At 50.8% G+C, this 14838-nt stretch overlaps 1 protein-coding gene across 5 annotated transcripts in view; it reads right to left on the reverse strand.

Annotated features, from left to right (window-relative positions):
* Positions 1-14838, reverse strand: part of MROH7 (maestro heat like repeat family member 7) — a 59442-nt gene that overhangs the window by 22754 nt on the left and 21850 nt on the right. For 2 of the 5 annotated variants that reach the window (XM_015435470.4, XM_074005944.1), the window contains 8 exons: positions 12746-12841; positions 12124-12228; positions 11778-11913; positions 8246-8358; positions 7664-7840; positions 7043-7197; positions 3710-3848; positions 67-257 (listed from right to left, as the gene is read on the reverse strand). In XM_015435470.4, coding sequence (XP_015290956.3) covers positions 67-257; positions 3710-3848; positions 7043-7197; positions 7664-7840; positions 8246-8358; positions 11778-11913; positions 12124-12228; positions 12746-12841 — 1112 coding nt within the window. The other 3 variants (XM_015435463.4, XR_012419788.1, XM_015435487.4) reach the window with 3 other exon arrangements.

Genomic DNA, 14838 nt, shown 5'->3' on the forward strand with positions numbered 1-14838 from the left:
CTGGAGAGCTGGATGGTCCTTCCCACCGCCGGGGACAGCAGGGTCAAGAGAGACGGCAGAGCATACCGCACAGGTACGAAGGCAGAGGGCTGTGCGCCCTTCTTGGTGTCCTTGGGAAAAGCCACGTAGCCAGGCAGGTTGAGGCCAATGTGGTAATGGACCTGAATAAGCAGGGCCAGGAGCAGCTGCGGGTAGATGCGCCTCACACGGCCCATGCAGCTATTGACGGACAGGAGCTCGCACAGGCCGCTGGCTGCCTATGGGGCAGAGGAGAGGGAGCTGGGATGCTGTGGCCCATCTTCCCAGCACTCCTGGCTGGGGCCTGGACTGCCTCTCTGGGAGGTAGGATCTGGGTCTTTGCTGTCCTCTGGCCCAGCCTGGGGAAGCTAGGATTCCCCACCCCACAGACCCAGACCTCTGACTCTCTGGGTAGGCCCTGTCCCAGAGCAAGGACAACAGTTCACCCCTTAGTTTTGGTCTAGGGCTTTGATGTTTATGCAACCTTGGAAGAATCATGGTGGAAGAATCGCTTCTACCTCCTGAGAGGTAAAGAGTCTTGATCCCATTTTGCAGGTGAGGAGACAGACTCAGAGGGGTGAGGCTGCTAGCTCAAGGTCACCAGCCCCTTGGGGCAGAGCTGGAACTTGAACCCAGGTTTTCTGATACCAACTATAGCATGCTGTGCCTCTTCCTCACTCACAACACAGGCACACAGAATGTAAGGGGCACCAGGCTGGCCTCTTCACCCCAGGCCATTAAACTAGGCTGTCCTCACTCCCATCCCCATGAGACCAGCAGCCAAGAAAAACAACACCATGCCTTGAGCAAGAGCCTGGCTCAAGTGCCAGCTCTACCCCCAAGGACGGGTGACCTGGGGCAACTTCTCCACCTGCCAGTCCAGCTCTGGACCTGGCCTGGGCCCACCCTCATACTTGGCCCACCAAGTCCTCTCTAACTGGCAGAAGGGCAATACTAGGGGGTGGGGAGCGGATGATGGGCTGGTATCACAAGACTCATGACTCATTCTGGCTCTGCCACTCCCTGGCACCTGTGGGCCTCAGATCTCTGAAAAGTGGTGTCACTGATCATCATCCATCCAGTCCCACAGGAGTGTTAGAGTCTGAATGAGAGGGCGAAGGAAAGCATGCTTTATACATCAATGGTTTGAGCTGTGCCATTAGGACTCCATGCAGGCCAGGCACAGTGGCTCATGCCTGTAATCTCAGCACTTTGGGAGGCCAAGGTGGGCAGATCACTTGAGGTTAGGAGTTTGAGACCAGCCTGGCCAACATGGGAAAACCCCATCTCTACTAAAAATACAAAAATTAGCCAGGTGTGGTGGCCGGTGCCTGTAGTCCCAGCTACTCGCCTGTAGTCTCGACTGAGGCACGAGAATCACTTGAACTTGGGAGGTGGAAGGGTTGCAGTGAGCCAAGATCGTGCCACTGCACTCCAACAACATGGGTGATAGAGCAAGACTCAGTCTCAAAAAAAAAAAAAAAAAAAAACTCCATGCATCTGGGCCAAGAGGAAAGCATTTAACTGCAAAGTGGAAGAACCCCTGACACGTTCCCTTGGAGAAAAGTGACCTAACATGGGCTGGATGAGAACAATAAATGGCAGTTAATTTGCGCTTTACAGCTTAAGAAGTTCTTCCGCACACACTATCTCCCCTTTCTCAACAGGTAAGATAGACAAAGCAGGAGTTATCACAGCCCGTTTTACAGATGTAAGCACCAAGGCTAGAGAGGGGAAGTGATTGACCATGGTTATATAGTGAGGCAGTGGCAGAGCTAAGACAAGTCTCTTGAACTCAAAGCCCTTGTACTTTTTCAGCAGCCCAAAGCTAATGATTACATCCAAAGAACACAGTCTGTGGTGTAAGGGAAAAGTCTCTAGTGATGTGTCGTAAGGCTCTGCTTTTGGCTCTATCTTGCTCAAATGATTTATCAGGGCCGTAAGATAAGAATGAGTTCAGGCTGTATCCACGCTTAAACTATGCTTGCTGGACAAGAAGCACAAATGAGTGACTAAAGAATACGCTAACATACACCAATTGTAGAAGAGGATGAATGCCCAAATTACAAGGGAAGGAGTGCTGGTGCCTGATGCACAGAACTCAGTGCTGGAGGACAAAGGCAGAGAGATATGGGAGTGAAGCACAGGATTTGGAAGCAGAAGATCTGCTGGGTTTGAGTCCTAGCACCACCACTGCTAGCTAGGTGACCTGGGGGTGACATGGAATGTCTGTAAGCAGGAGCATCCTCCTCTGTAATGGGATAATACTACCCTCTCCTTCATCTACTGTATCTTTATTTGCTTCCCTTCACCAGAATGTCTCGCTGCTGAATCCCCAGAACCTACAAGTGTGCTTGGCACATAGTATAGGAGGTATTCACTAAACATTTGTTGAATAAATAAATCAGCCCAACAAAAACATTTCTGAGTGCTTACTATGCGCCAGGTGTATGCAAGATGCTGGGGATATCGTGGTGAGCACAGCGGGACAGCACTGTCTTCATGCATCTCACAGATTAACCAAAGGATCCCCTGCAGTGTTGTCAAATGACAACTGGTGTAAACTCTTTTCATACAAAGTATGTGAAGCAAAATACAATATGTACAGATTTGACCAGGTCAGGGAGATCAGGGAGGGCTTCCCTGAGGAAGTGATGCTGGAGTTAAGAGACGAAGGATGAGCAGAAGCTAGCTTGGTGGAGAGCATTCTAGGTAGAGGAAACAGCATGTGAAAGGCCCTGTGACCAGATAGCATGGCTGGATGAAGTTCTGACAAAGACCCAGGGGCTGGAGCAAAGCAAACAAGAGGACCATGGAGGGTGGGGAAGCCGGCCAGGGATGCAGGGCCTTCGCCACAGGTAGGAGCACTGTGTCACTCTTGGGGACAATGAAAAGCCATCAAGGGGGCTGAGAAAAGGAGATGTGCATTTCTCAAAGACTTTTTGGCTGCAGTACAGATTGGAGGGGCAGGAGCAGAATCAGGAAGGTGAGCAGGGGTATTACCCAACTGGCATGGACCAGGGTGGTGATAGAGGCAGAGGGAAATCCATCTCTTCAGCCCAGCTGGCTTCCTGAGTCAGAGTTGCCTTTCCCTCTGTGTTCCCAGCATCAAGCTTGGCGTGTGGTAGCAAGAAGTGCTTAAACATTGTGTGTCACCTAAATGAATGAATGTGTTATCTCATAATCTTCACAGCCACCAAATGAGAAATATATTATTTCTATTCACATATGTAGAAACTGCGCCTCAGAGGTTGAAGTGACTTACCTAGGCCACAAAATGGTAATGTGGGATTTAAAAATAATAATAAAAATAAAGAAGGGATCTTGCTATAGTGCCCAGGCTGGCCTCAAACTCCTGGCCTCAAGTGATCCTCTGCCTCCATCTCCCAAAGTGCTGGGATTACAGGCATGAGCCACCATGCCCAGCCAGAACGAGGATTTAGACTGTCTGTGACTCCAAGTCACTCTTCTTCCCCTATCTCAGGCTGCTGCTGTCACCATAGATAACACTACTGTTATTGTCCCCAGTGAACCACAAACAAGAGCCAGAGCCAGAGACCTGCCCAAGACCACACAACTAGTTACTGGCAGAATGCGGTACTGGAGGCCGAGTGTGCTGAGCTCAGCAGGAGGGAAGGAGAGAGGAAGGGCAGGACAGGCAGTGATAGGGACTGGCCGACTGGGCACTCACCGCCAGGGGCATGATGGAAGCCCGGCCCTCCTTGGTGACAGGCTTCTCCTTCAGGCTGCCCAGGAGCAGATCCAGGAGGTCTCGGACATCACAGCTGGGCTTGCGCAGTATCAGCTGCCTCCACATCTCTGCTCCATTGCTGAGAGGTCAGGGATGGGGGCAATTAGTGGTGGCCAAGGCAGTGGGGCTCACCCAGCCTCCAAATGGTTTCAGGAGGGGGAAGGTAAGATGCCAATGAAATGGCATCCATGGGCACACTTGCAAGGAATAGTCCAGAACACACTCCCAAAAAGTCAGGGTCTAGAAGGATGAGAAACCTTATTTCCTGGCCGGGCACGGTGGCTCATGCCTGTAATCCCAGAACTTTGGGAGGCCAAAGTGGGTGGATCACCTGAGGTCAGGAGTTCGAGACCAGCCTGGCCAACATGGTGAAACCCCGTCTCTACTAATAATACAAAAAAAGTTAGCTGAGCATGGTGGTGCATGCCTATAATCACAGCTACTCGGGAAGCTGAGGCAGGAGAATAGCTTGAACTCAGGAGACAGAGGTTGCAGTGAACCGAGATCGCGCCAGTGCACTCCAGCCTGGGAGACAAGAGCGAAACTCCGTCTTTTTTTTTTTTTTTTTTTTTTTTTTTTGAGACGGAGTCTCGCTCTGTCGCCCAGGCTGGAGTGCAGTGGCCGGATCTCAGCTCACTGCAAGCTCCGCCTCCCGGGTTCACGCCATTCTCCTGCCTCAGCCTCCCGAGTAGCTGGGACTACAGGCGCCCGCCACCTCGCCCGGCTAGTTTTTTGTATTTTTTAGTAGAGACGGGGTTTCACCGTGTTAGCCAGGATAGTCTCGATCTCCTGACCTCGTGATCCACCCGTCTCGGCCTCCCAAAGTGCTGGGATTACAGGCTTGAGCCACCGCGCCCGGCCGAAACTCCGTCTTAAAAAAAAAAAAAAAAAAGGCCGGGCGCAGTGGCTCACGCCTGTAATCCCAGCACTTTGGGAGGCCGAGGCGGGCGGATCACAAGGTCAGGAGATCGAGACCATCCTGACTAACACGGTGAAACCCCGTCTCTACTAAAAATACAAAAAATTAGCTGGGTGTGGCGGCGGACGCCTATAGTCCCAGCTACTTGGGAGGCTGAGGCAGGAGAATGCCGTGAACCCGGGAGGCAGAGCTTGCAGTGAGCCGAGATCGTGCCACTGCACTCCAGCCTGGGCGACTGAGCAAGACTCCGTCTCAAAAAAAAAAAAAACAAAAAACAAAGAAACCCTATTTCCCAGGTATCATGCCAAATGTTTCACATGCAATGTATTACTTCGGCAGATATTAGCTAAGCATTTACTGTACACCAGGCCCTGGGCAAATCTTGCGGAATACAGATATGAACAAGAATTCAAGACACTCAAGATCACTGAATTCTCACAATAACCCTAATGTGAGTGTTGTTATTCCCGTTTTACAAATGAGGAATTGAGGCTCAGAGAGGTGAAATTACCAGTCCAAGATTACACAGCTGCAGAGTCAAGATGTGGCCAGGTCGGATGTCTTCAAAGCCTGTGCTCATTCCTCTAACCAAGGAGCAAGAATGGAGGCAGCTGAGCAGCCTGGGGCTAGGATCCTGAACTTGTCATATAATATCAGGGAGCCTCTGCTCCCATCCCTTAAAAGGCAGTACACCAGGCAAGGAAAAGCATCTGCACCCAACCAAACTCCTATCATGGGGTGTTGAAAACACTGGAGGCCAGCGTGCTAAAGGGTTAACAAAAACCTTTCCCCTTCTATGAGAGTGTTTCAACCCTCCATTCACTTTCTAGCTCTGTTCCCCTGGAAACCTGATATAGTATATCAACTATGTTGCTAGGCAACGTTACTTATGGTAATAATGACTCCACTGGTAAATTACATCTGGACTGGGAGGAACTATAAATTATCTATAAAAACTGATGGGGACACTATAGCATTGAGCTTCCCAGGATGCAGTTACCCTTGTAACTGGGTTTGTCCCTGTGGGGACCCTGGAAGCAAAGCCAAGATATTGTAAAAGATAGTGGTCCCTGTGAGGCCTGTGCCATTTAAGCCAGGGCAGCTCCCATATCCACCCTATGGGTCTCTTTTCATCACACCTGAGCTTTCACCTGGGAGGCCCAAGAGACCAGCTCCTAGACTCAGGGCCAAGACTAGGGTAAGGAAAGTGAGGCATCCAGGGTGCCACCTTTAAGGAAGCCCTCATTCTCCGGCTCACACAAGTGCAGACTTGGCACCTGAGCCTATCTCCTTAAATGTTGTGCCCTGGATGCCTCTGTCTGGCCTGCTGTGGGGGCTGCTGCAAGGACCCCCACAAAGAGGAGCTCCTGACCCTGCCCTGTCCTGTATCCTGAGTGACGGATGTCAGGTGAGGCCCCCGGTAGTCTTGTGAGTCTGACTGCTTAGCGGACCCAAGAAAAAAAAACCCTGGTGGGGAGTACAGCCAGAAAGGGTTTAATTCTTCCAAGTGGGAGACTGGGATGTGCCAGATGGGCCCTAACCTTCCCGACTGACCTTCTTGGTTTCTATGAATGACATCAACTGTCCTTATTGAAGCACACCCCATTTGTAAAGCTCTGCACAGTTCTTTGGCTCTCAAACAACCACCCGAAGGTGTGGATCACTCACTGCCTTGTTTTACTCATTCAAAGAAGACATGGGAGCATTTCCTGGGCTGGGAGGCTGAGGTCAGCCAGATTGACCTCTGCCGCCTACGAGCTCACCATCTGACCACAGTCCCCTCTGCCCATCAGATCATGAGCTCCCTGGAGCACCCTTCCGCACTGGCCCAGGCCCGAGCAGGCTCTCAACACGGCTGACTGCATTACTCTGTCATGACCACCCACCTGGGATTGCAGGGATCATTTCCTTCTTTTGCATATGGAGGAAAGACAGGACAAGTGGGCTACCCAAGACCCAAATGGCAACTGGACGCAGAGCCAGGACAGGCACTCAGACCTCCTTTCAATGGCATTGTTAAAGAGTTCTGGGCTGGTAGTTAGTTAGAGCTGAGTTTAGGTCCTCTGTTCTACTGCTTGCTCAGTAAGTACCTAGGGCAAGAAACTTCCCTAAGCCTCAGTTTCCTCATCTGCAGAATGGGATGTTGTGAGAATGAGAGACTATTGTAATGCTTGGCACTGACAGCAGCAGTGCTCAGGAAGTACTTAATGGTTGTCATAAACACCCCAGATCACAGAAGAGGGGCCGTCTGGGAGGGCGAGGGGCTTATCTGGGCAGAAGGGGGTCCCCAACCTAGGATGGGGGCTGCTTGAACCCTGTAAGATGCAGTGGCTGGGAACCCATTCACTTGGTACCTGTTCAGTGGGAGGGGGCACATGAGCAGGGCCACCACCACCTCGGTCATGAAGGAGCTGGCCAGGAGGGAGACGGGCAGCAGGGCCACCTGGCGGGCCCGAGGCTCCTGGATGTGGCTCAGCTGCATGTAGATGCCCTGCATGATTTCTGGGATCTGGGGCACAGCCGGGGCAGCCATGAGCAGGGGGACAGCCCAATGGAGAAGCCAAGGGAGGCATGGGGGCAGCAGGAAGGTGGGAGGAGAGGGAAGGGGGTGACAGACTAGAAGACAGGGGAGAAGGCCCAAAGGAGAGAGAGAGGAAGAGGCAAGCAGAGCGCCTGGCCCTCCCTGGGAGTGAGCTAGTTTCTCTTTACTATGCTTCCCTACACCCTCTTCTACCGCCAAACCCACCTCCACCCACCACCAAGTCAGTTGAGCTCCTTCAGGGCTGGTAAGAGAAAATCTTCAAGGTGGGAGCACCTAGAACTGAGCCACCAGCACCCCTTCCCTGCCCCATAGCTTAGGGGGCTCAGGTATTCCCCACCCTGCCCACTGTCAGGTAGGCCAGTGATGAGCAGGCCATGGCAGGGGGCTCCCAAGCCCCAGTGACAGCTCAGTCCCTGCCCCCAGGAGGCCTTACCACCTCCAGTGCCCTGTGGCGGTACCACTCTAGCACCGAGCTGAGCATGACCTCCGAGGCCAGCTGCATCATCTCCCTGGAGTCCTTCCCTGGAGCCTCTGAGCTGCCTTTCAACCCTTCCAGGGCTGCCAGCAACAGGTCCTTTATCTGCTGGGGTCCCAGGAAGTCTCCAAATTCCTGAAACAAAAGTGCTGAGTTCATGACACTGATGGGTAGACCAAGCTTTGAGCTTCGAGCTTTGTGCACAGAGGCACAAACACTGCCTGACACCCACATGCAGAGGTCAGCAGGGAGGGCCAGGAATATTCAGTTAACAGATAAGTGTTGAACCTTTAGGGAAGGAGCTACAAATGTAGGAGCAACACGTCCTGCACCCAGCACAGGGTGACATGCGTAAGGGAAAAGGAAGTCCATGCATTGTGGCACAGACCGGAGGAGGAGGGCACTCAGGACAGATGTGGGTGGCTGGGAAGGCGTCCTACAAAGCCTGGAAAGCTGGAAGGGAAGAAGGCTTTGGGGCCAGGTGGTGCTGCCCCTCCTCACCCCCCACCCTCTGCTGCTGGATGGGCACCAGGCAGTCACCGCGATCACCCGCAGGATGTTCTGGCACGGGCTCACAGGGTTGTAGGGCCCCAGGAAATGCTTGTTGCTCTCATATAGCTCCTTCTTGTTGGTCTCTTCCTTATCTCTGGCTCCTGCAAGAAGAGAACCTTTTCAGTGAGGCCAGATCTCCCTAGTTTTGTTAAACATACATGTAGGAAGTCCCTACATCATAAGGAACCAGCTTGATACATTTTCACATAGTGAACACACCATTGTAGCCGCCCCCAGGTCAAGAAGCAGAACCTGATCAGCACCCCAGAAGCCCCTCTTGTGCACTCCTTTCGATCATTAGCCCTCTCCCTGACCCTGGCTAAATACTATTCTAATTTCTCAACCCCTAGAGAGATGTCTTTGCTTTTGAACTTGATATAAATGGACACGTGTTATTCTTGATGTCTGTCTCCTTCCACTCAACGTTATACGGATAAGATTCATCCACATAGTTGCACCAGCATTAGTTCTTTCATTCATTCTCAGTGCTGTATAATTTCCCACAGTATGAAAGACTATGATTAGTTATCAGTTCTATTATTGATGGACATTTGGGTTATTGCCAGCTACTAAGCGTCGTGCTGCTAAGAACATTCTAGTGTGTCTTTTGGTGAGTATATCTACACAGTTGTTAGTTGGATACCTAGGAGTGGATTGTTGGGTCGTAGTCTAAGCATAGATTCAGCTACAGGAGATATTGCCAAACAGTTTTCTATGATGGGAAATCAACCGTACCCCACCAGCAGCGCACGAGAGTTCCCATTGCTCCACCTCTTGGCAGCACATGTCATTGTCTGTCTGTTTCATTTATGCCATTCTGGTGGACGTGCAGCAATACCTCTTTTAAATTATCCCCTACCCCTGGTAGTACCAATCCTTATCTACTTTTCTTTAGTTTTTATCATCATCTGACTTGCTATATGTTTTACTTGTTTATTTTGTTCACTGTCTATCTCCCGACAACAAGAAGGTACTCTCACCAAAGAAGGATTATTTAATCTCTTTTCCCCACTCCTGTGTCCCCATATCCTATGATAGTACCCGGCACATAGCGGCTTCATATTTTCAGTTGAAGAGAACACATTTCAGGTGCACTTTCTGAGCCCTTATTGCAGCCCAGCTTGCGATCCCCTCAAGAAATACAGGACTTGGGCACAAGAAAGGGCCACTGAGGCAGAGTGATCACATGGACCAAGTGTGTGTGCTGTTTGTAAAGGAGAGGAGCCAAAGACCTGGAGTCGAGCTTAAGACCTGGAGTCAGGCAGACTCAGGTTCAAATCCCAGCCGTGCTGCTTCCTACAGTCAGGGGGCCTGGACAGACCACTTCACTCATTGAGATTAAATCCTGAGAGTGGCCGTGTGCAGTGGCTCACGCCTATAGTCCCAGCACTTCGGGAGTTTTTGTTTGTTTGCTTGTTTTTGGTTTTGGTTTTTTGTTGTTGCTTTTTTGTTTTTTTTGTTTTGTTTTGTTTTTTGTTTGTTTGTTTTGAGACACAGTCTCGCTCTGTCACCCAGGCTGGAGTGCAGTGGTGTGATCTTGGCTCACTGCAACCTCTGCCTGCCGGGTTCAAGCGATTCTCCTGCCTCAGCCTCCAAAGTAGTGGGGACTACAGGTGTGCGCCATCACACCTGGTTTATTTTTGTATTTTTAGTAGACACAGGGTATCACCTTGTTGACCAGGCTGGTCTTGAACTCCTGACCTCAGCTGATCCACTTGCCTCGGCCTCCCAAAGTGCTGGAAATACACAAAGTGAGCCACCGCACTGCAGGGTGCAGTGTTGCATACTTGTAATCCCAGCGCTTTGGGAGGTTGAGGCAAGTGGATCACTTGAGCCCAGAAGTTCAAGACCAGCCTGGGCAACATGGCGAAACCCTATCTCTACCAAAAATACAAAAAAAATGTAGCCAAGCACGATAGCGGGCTCCTGTAGTCCCAGTTACTCAGGAGGCTGAGGTGGGAAGATTGCTTGAGCCTGAAAGATTGAGGCTGCAGTGAGATCATGCCACCGCACTCTAGCCTGGGCAACAGAACAAGACTCTATCTCAAAAAAAAAAAAAAAAAAAAAAAAAGGCAGCCTCCCGAGCCAGAATAGACTCACAGAGGCTCCTATTCCTTCCCCTAAAGCCGGTTATTAACATGGTTTATACCACCTTCACCCACCCTCCAGAGATGTGAGTGGCTCCTGGTCAACAGGGTAAATCTCCCAGCAACCAAATCTTTGTCCCAAATGCTAGAGATCAAGAAGAGTGAGGATACCAGATAAAGCCCAAAAGCCTGAAGGGACAGGAAAAGGTGAACTATATGACAAGTGCCTATAATGTGTGGCACTGAGCTAGTACCTTTACATACGCTCTTACAAAAGATCTCACTTAATCTTTCAAAAAGCATGAATTTAGGCTAGGTGCGGTGGCTCCCACCTATAATTCCAGCACTTCGGGAGGCCGAGGAAGACAGGTCACTTGAGGTCAGGAGTTCAAGACTGGCCTGGCATGGTGAAATCCTGTCTCTACTAAAATTACAAAAATTAGCTGGGTGTGGTGATGTGTGCCTGTAATCCCAGCTACTAGGGAGGCTGAGGCAGGAGAATCATTTGAGCCCAGGAGGCAGAGATTGCAGTGAGCCAAGATTGTGCCACTGCACTCCAGCCTAGGTAACAGAGCCAGACTCTGTCAAAAAAAAAAAAAAAAAAAGCATGAATTATGAACTATATCTGAGTGCACCCTTTTCACAGATGAGGAAATCTAGGCCTATACAAAGCGCTTGCCTGAGGTCATACCACTAAGCAGGGACAGAACCAGCTCTTACGCACAGGTCACTCTACCCCCAGAGCCAGGAGAGTTTAAACCATATACCAAGGTCCCCTGGTTTAGGGCAGAGCTAGGGTGATGGAGAAAGGAAGGAGGCAAGTGACAGCTGATACTGTGCACCTCTAGGTACAGTGCCTCTGGATACCTGTATCAGCCCATACCACATCACTAACTGCTCCCTGAAGCTGAATCAAGGAAAGTTCTCTCAACTACAAGCTTTAGCTGCTCTGGATTCTAAGATAGAAGCTGTTCTTTGTTCATTCATTCAATAGATATTCACTGAGCACCCACCATGTGCCAAGCCCAGAGATGGCTCTGGGGAATACAGGGCTAACCAAGATACAGCCCTGCCCTTCCCTCATAGGATTATAGTCTCTAGTGGGGAAAACAGACAGGAAAACAAGGTGTTAGGGGAACTATGCTTAGGTATACCTAGTATTAAGGGAAAATGAAAATGATAGTCACAAACTAAGCTTGGAAGGGTGAGAAAAAGCAAGACTGCTTAAATCAAAATAGTTTTGTTTGTAGTCTTTGTCCCCTTGTTCTATGGGGTCTTGGGCTTCACACCAGTTTCCAAAGTCCCCATCTGACCCTGTGCTGGTTTCCCCCATCTCCCACCAGGGTCTTCATGCCAAGGCTCCAGCTGATTCTTTATTGAATCCAGACTGAGCAACAACTCAGAAGACTTCCTTCAGAAGCAATAAGGCTTACGTTTTTGGAGCTCCAGGATAGTGTAGAGGATGATGATGCCGTCCAGAGCCTCCCGGCCAATCTCCTCATCAGGATCCCCAATGCGAAGGATGAGTCTCCCCAGCAGAAGCCCCAGCGCCGGGAACCCCAAGGGCATCTGTTTGTATTGCAATCTTAGGGATTGAGTGTTATAGGTTCAACAATGCTATACATTAAATGGTGAACACAGGTGGATAGTCTGGCCCAGAAAACAGAGCCCTCTGAAGATGGCAAGAGCCACCTGGGAATCCCTGAACAGAGGCACAGGCTCCTTCAGAAGTGGGAAGATTCTCCCTAAGAGTCTCTACCCCTCCCAGGGGCCACTCACAAAGAAAGGCAGAGTCAGAAGCATGTAGTTCAACACAGAGACATGGCTGTTCACAGCCCGTGCTCGCTCATGGGCCTTCCCAGAGTTCATCCAAGGCCCCAGGGCCTGTGGGATCAAAAGACAGACTCAGAACTACAGGTTAGATGCCAGCCCCTGCTGCTGGGTGGACAGGCCAGCCTTCACCCATCAGCAGGAAGCTTCCAGAGAGGGCATAAAGGTCACCACAGCCCTCTTCCTCTTCTTGGGGTTTAGGGAGAGATGGAGTTCAGAATAGGACCGACAGACTATAGGGAAGAAGGAAGTCAATGAGGAGAGAGATGAAAGATGAAGAGTCATGAAGACAGAAGAGAGATGCAGGGACAAGCATGGAAAGAGCACAGATATGGTAGCAGCTATAACCATGGGCAGCCATTTAGAGAGTGGGAGGATGGGGAGAGAGTGGGGAGAGGCAGGAGTCTGGGACAGGGCCTGTGAGACAGACAGAGAGGCAGAACACTCACACAAGATGACATCCTAAAGCCAAATCACTCCTGGGTCTGGCCTCCACTGCTCCTGAGCCAATTTCTCTCTTCCCTCCACCCTTCCCCCCCTCCCTTCCTTGCCCCTCCCATCTCCGCCGCACCTGCAAGATGCTCTTCAGCCCAGCAGGAGTGGGGTCCTCGATAAAGAGGGCTTTGAGCAGTGTCTGCAGGGCCTCCAGGGTCTGATGGTAAAGAGTCTGTGGACAGGAGGAGGACCAAGCCACTAGGGCACCTCTGGAGTAGACATCAGCCCCAGGCATCCCCTGGTGTGGGTCAGGGGAGGAGGGGGAATTTGGACCCAGGAGAGCTGCTTTCTGGTCCCACCTCTGAGACTAACTTGATGTGTAATGTTGGGCAAATTACTTCCCCTCATGGATTACAGTTTCCTTATCAACAATTGCTAATTATTATCTCTGCACTTTCTCCTTAAAGACGGAGGAAGCGGAGATCCAGCATACACTGAGAATCTACCGTGGACCGTGGACCTGGTGATTTGCACAACCATATCACCTTGTCCACAAATTGTTTCTCTCATTTTACAAATGAAGGGACAGGGACACTTGTCCAAGATCACAGAACAAGAAGTTTCAAGTCATGAGGAGCAAATGAGAGGATGGATGGGAAAATGCTCTGGAACTGCAAGAGCTGGATCAATGAAAGAGCCAATCTTACTTTCATCATCTCTAGGGAAATGCTCTGATTCTTTTTGGAATTGCTTCTCCTAGACCCAAATAGATTTTCCAAGTTGCCCCTTAAGGAAGCCATCTCTCCCCTGACCAGGTTTCTCATTCCTTAACCACACCACCATCCTGGAATTGTCTTATGGGTACGGGCATTACATGTACACAAGGCTGGGCAGTGGGTTTGAGTTACTCTGAGAAGACCCTCTCTTTTTTGCCTCCCCTCCTCCTGCCAGCTCCCTAAGTGTGCCTCCTAGGTTGTTATTGTCCAACTTCCTGAGTCTGCACACACCGTGAAGCCAGTGGTCCTTGGGGATATACCATAACCACCAAGAAAGCCTGGCTCACCACCTACCTACCTCCTCCTTCTCGCCCATCTCTGCAGATTACTATGCAGCACTGTCCTCTGCTGGCTAAATCTGGTACTACAAAAGGGCTGCCTGCTTTTTTCATTCACCCGCTCCACCCCAGTCTTCTACAAGGGCACCACCTCCGGGACCCTGGTTCTCCAGCCTCACTTCCCAGAACTCTCGCCTAACCCTCTGGGTTCCAGTCACACTGCCACTTTGTCATTCTCTGCCTGAAATGCTCTTCCTTCTGCCACCCTCTGCAGCTAATTAGTTCTTTATTAACTTCACAGCTTCACAATCACAACCCCTGACCCTTATCTAGGCCTTCCCCTCCCCCACCGCCCACCCCACCATTACAGGCTCTTTATAGCACCAAGTTCTTCCGGCTTGCAGGATTTATGATTGGTGTAATTTTGCATTTATTCGTATTTATTTATTTGATACCATCCATCTCCCCCACGCTTACCTCGGCTGTAAGGTTCCTGTGCTGAGTTCAGCATGGAGTAGGTACTGAGTTACTATTTGCTAAATGAAGTGATGAATGAATGTGCTGCAAGCTGGGCTGAAACCCTTTGCCTTAACCTTCCCCACTGACCCTCTCTACCCCTCATCCTACCCTGAGGGTCACCTCCACTCCTCCTCCCAGGAACGCCTGGAGAGGTTTGAAGATGCTCGCGTGAGCCTCCAGAGGTTCTGTTTCTCCAGGCCTCAGCCCCAGTTCCCCCAGTCTGTCTTCGTTATAGCCTAGGCCTCAGCCCTGCCCCTCCCAATCCTGGCCGCTTCCCTTGGCCATGCCATCATCTGCCCACATCCCTCCCATAGGGCAGGGCCCAGAAGTGGACAGGATGGGTGTTGTTTTGTTTTGTTTTGTTTTGAGATGGAGTCTCACTCTGTCATCCAGGCTGGATTGCAGTGGCACCATCTCTGCTCACTGCAGGCTCTGCCTCCTGGGTTCCAGCCATTCTCCTGCCTCAGCCTCCTGAGTAGCTGGGCCTACAGGCGCCCGCCACCATGCCCGGCTAATTTTTTTTTTTTAATAGAGACAGGGATTCACCGTGTTATCCAGGATGGTCTGCATCTCCTGACCTCGTGATCCACCCACTTCAGCCTCCCAAAGTGCTGGGATTACAGGCGTGAGCCACCGCGCCCAGCCAGGTGTCTTTA

The sequence above is a fragment of the Macaca fascicularis genome, chromosome 1, assembly GCF_037993035.2.
Source record: "Macaca fascicularis isolate 582-1 chromosome 1, T2T-MFA8v1.1".
Lineage (NCBI taxonomy): Eukaryota > Metazoa > Chordata > Mammalia > Primates > Cercopithecidae > Macaca > Macaca fascicularis.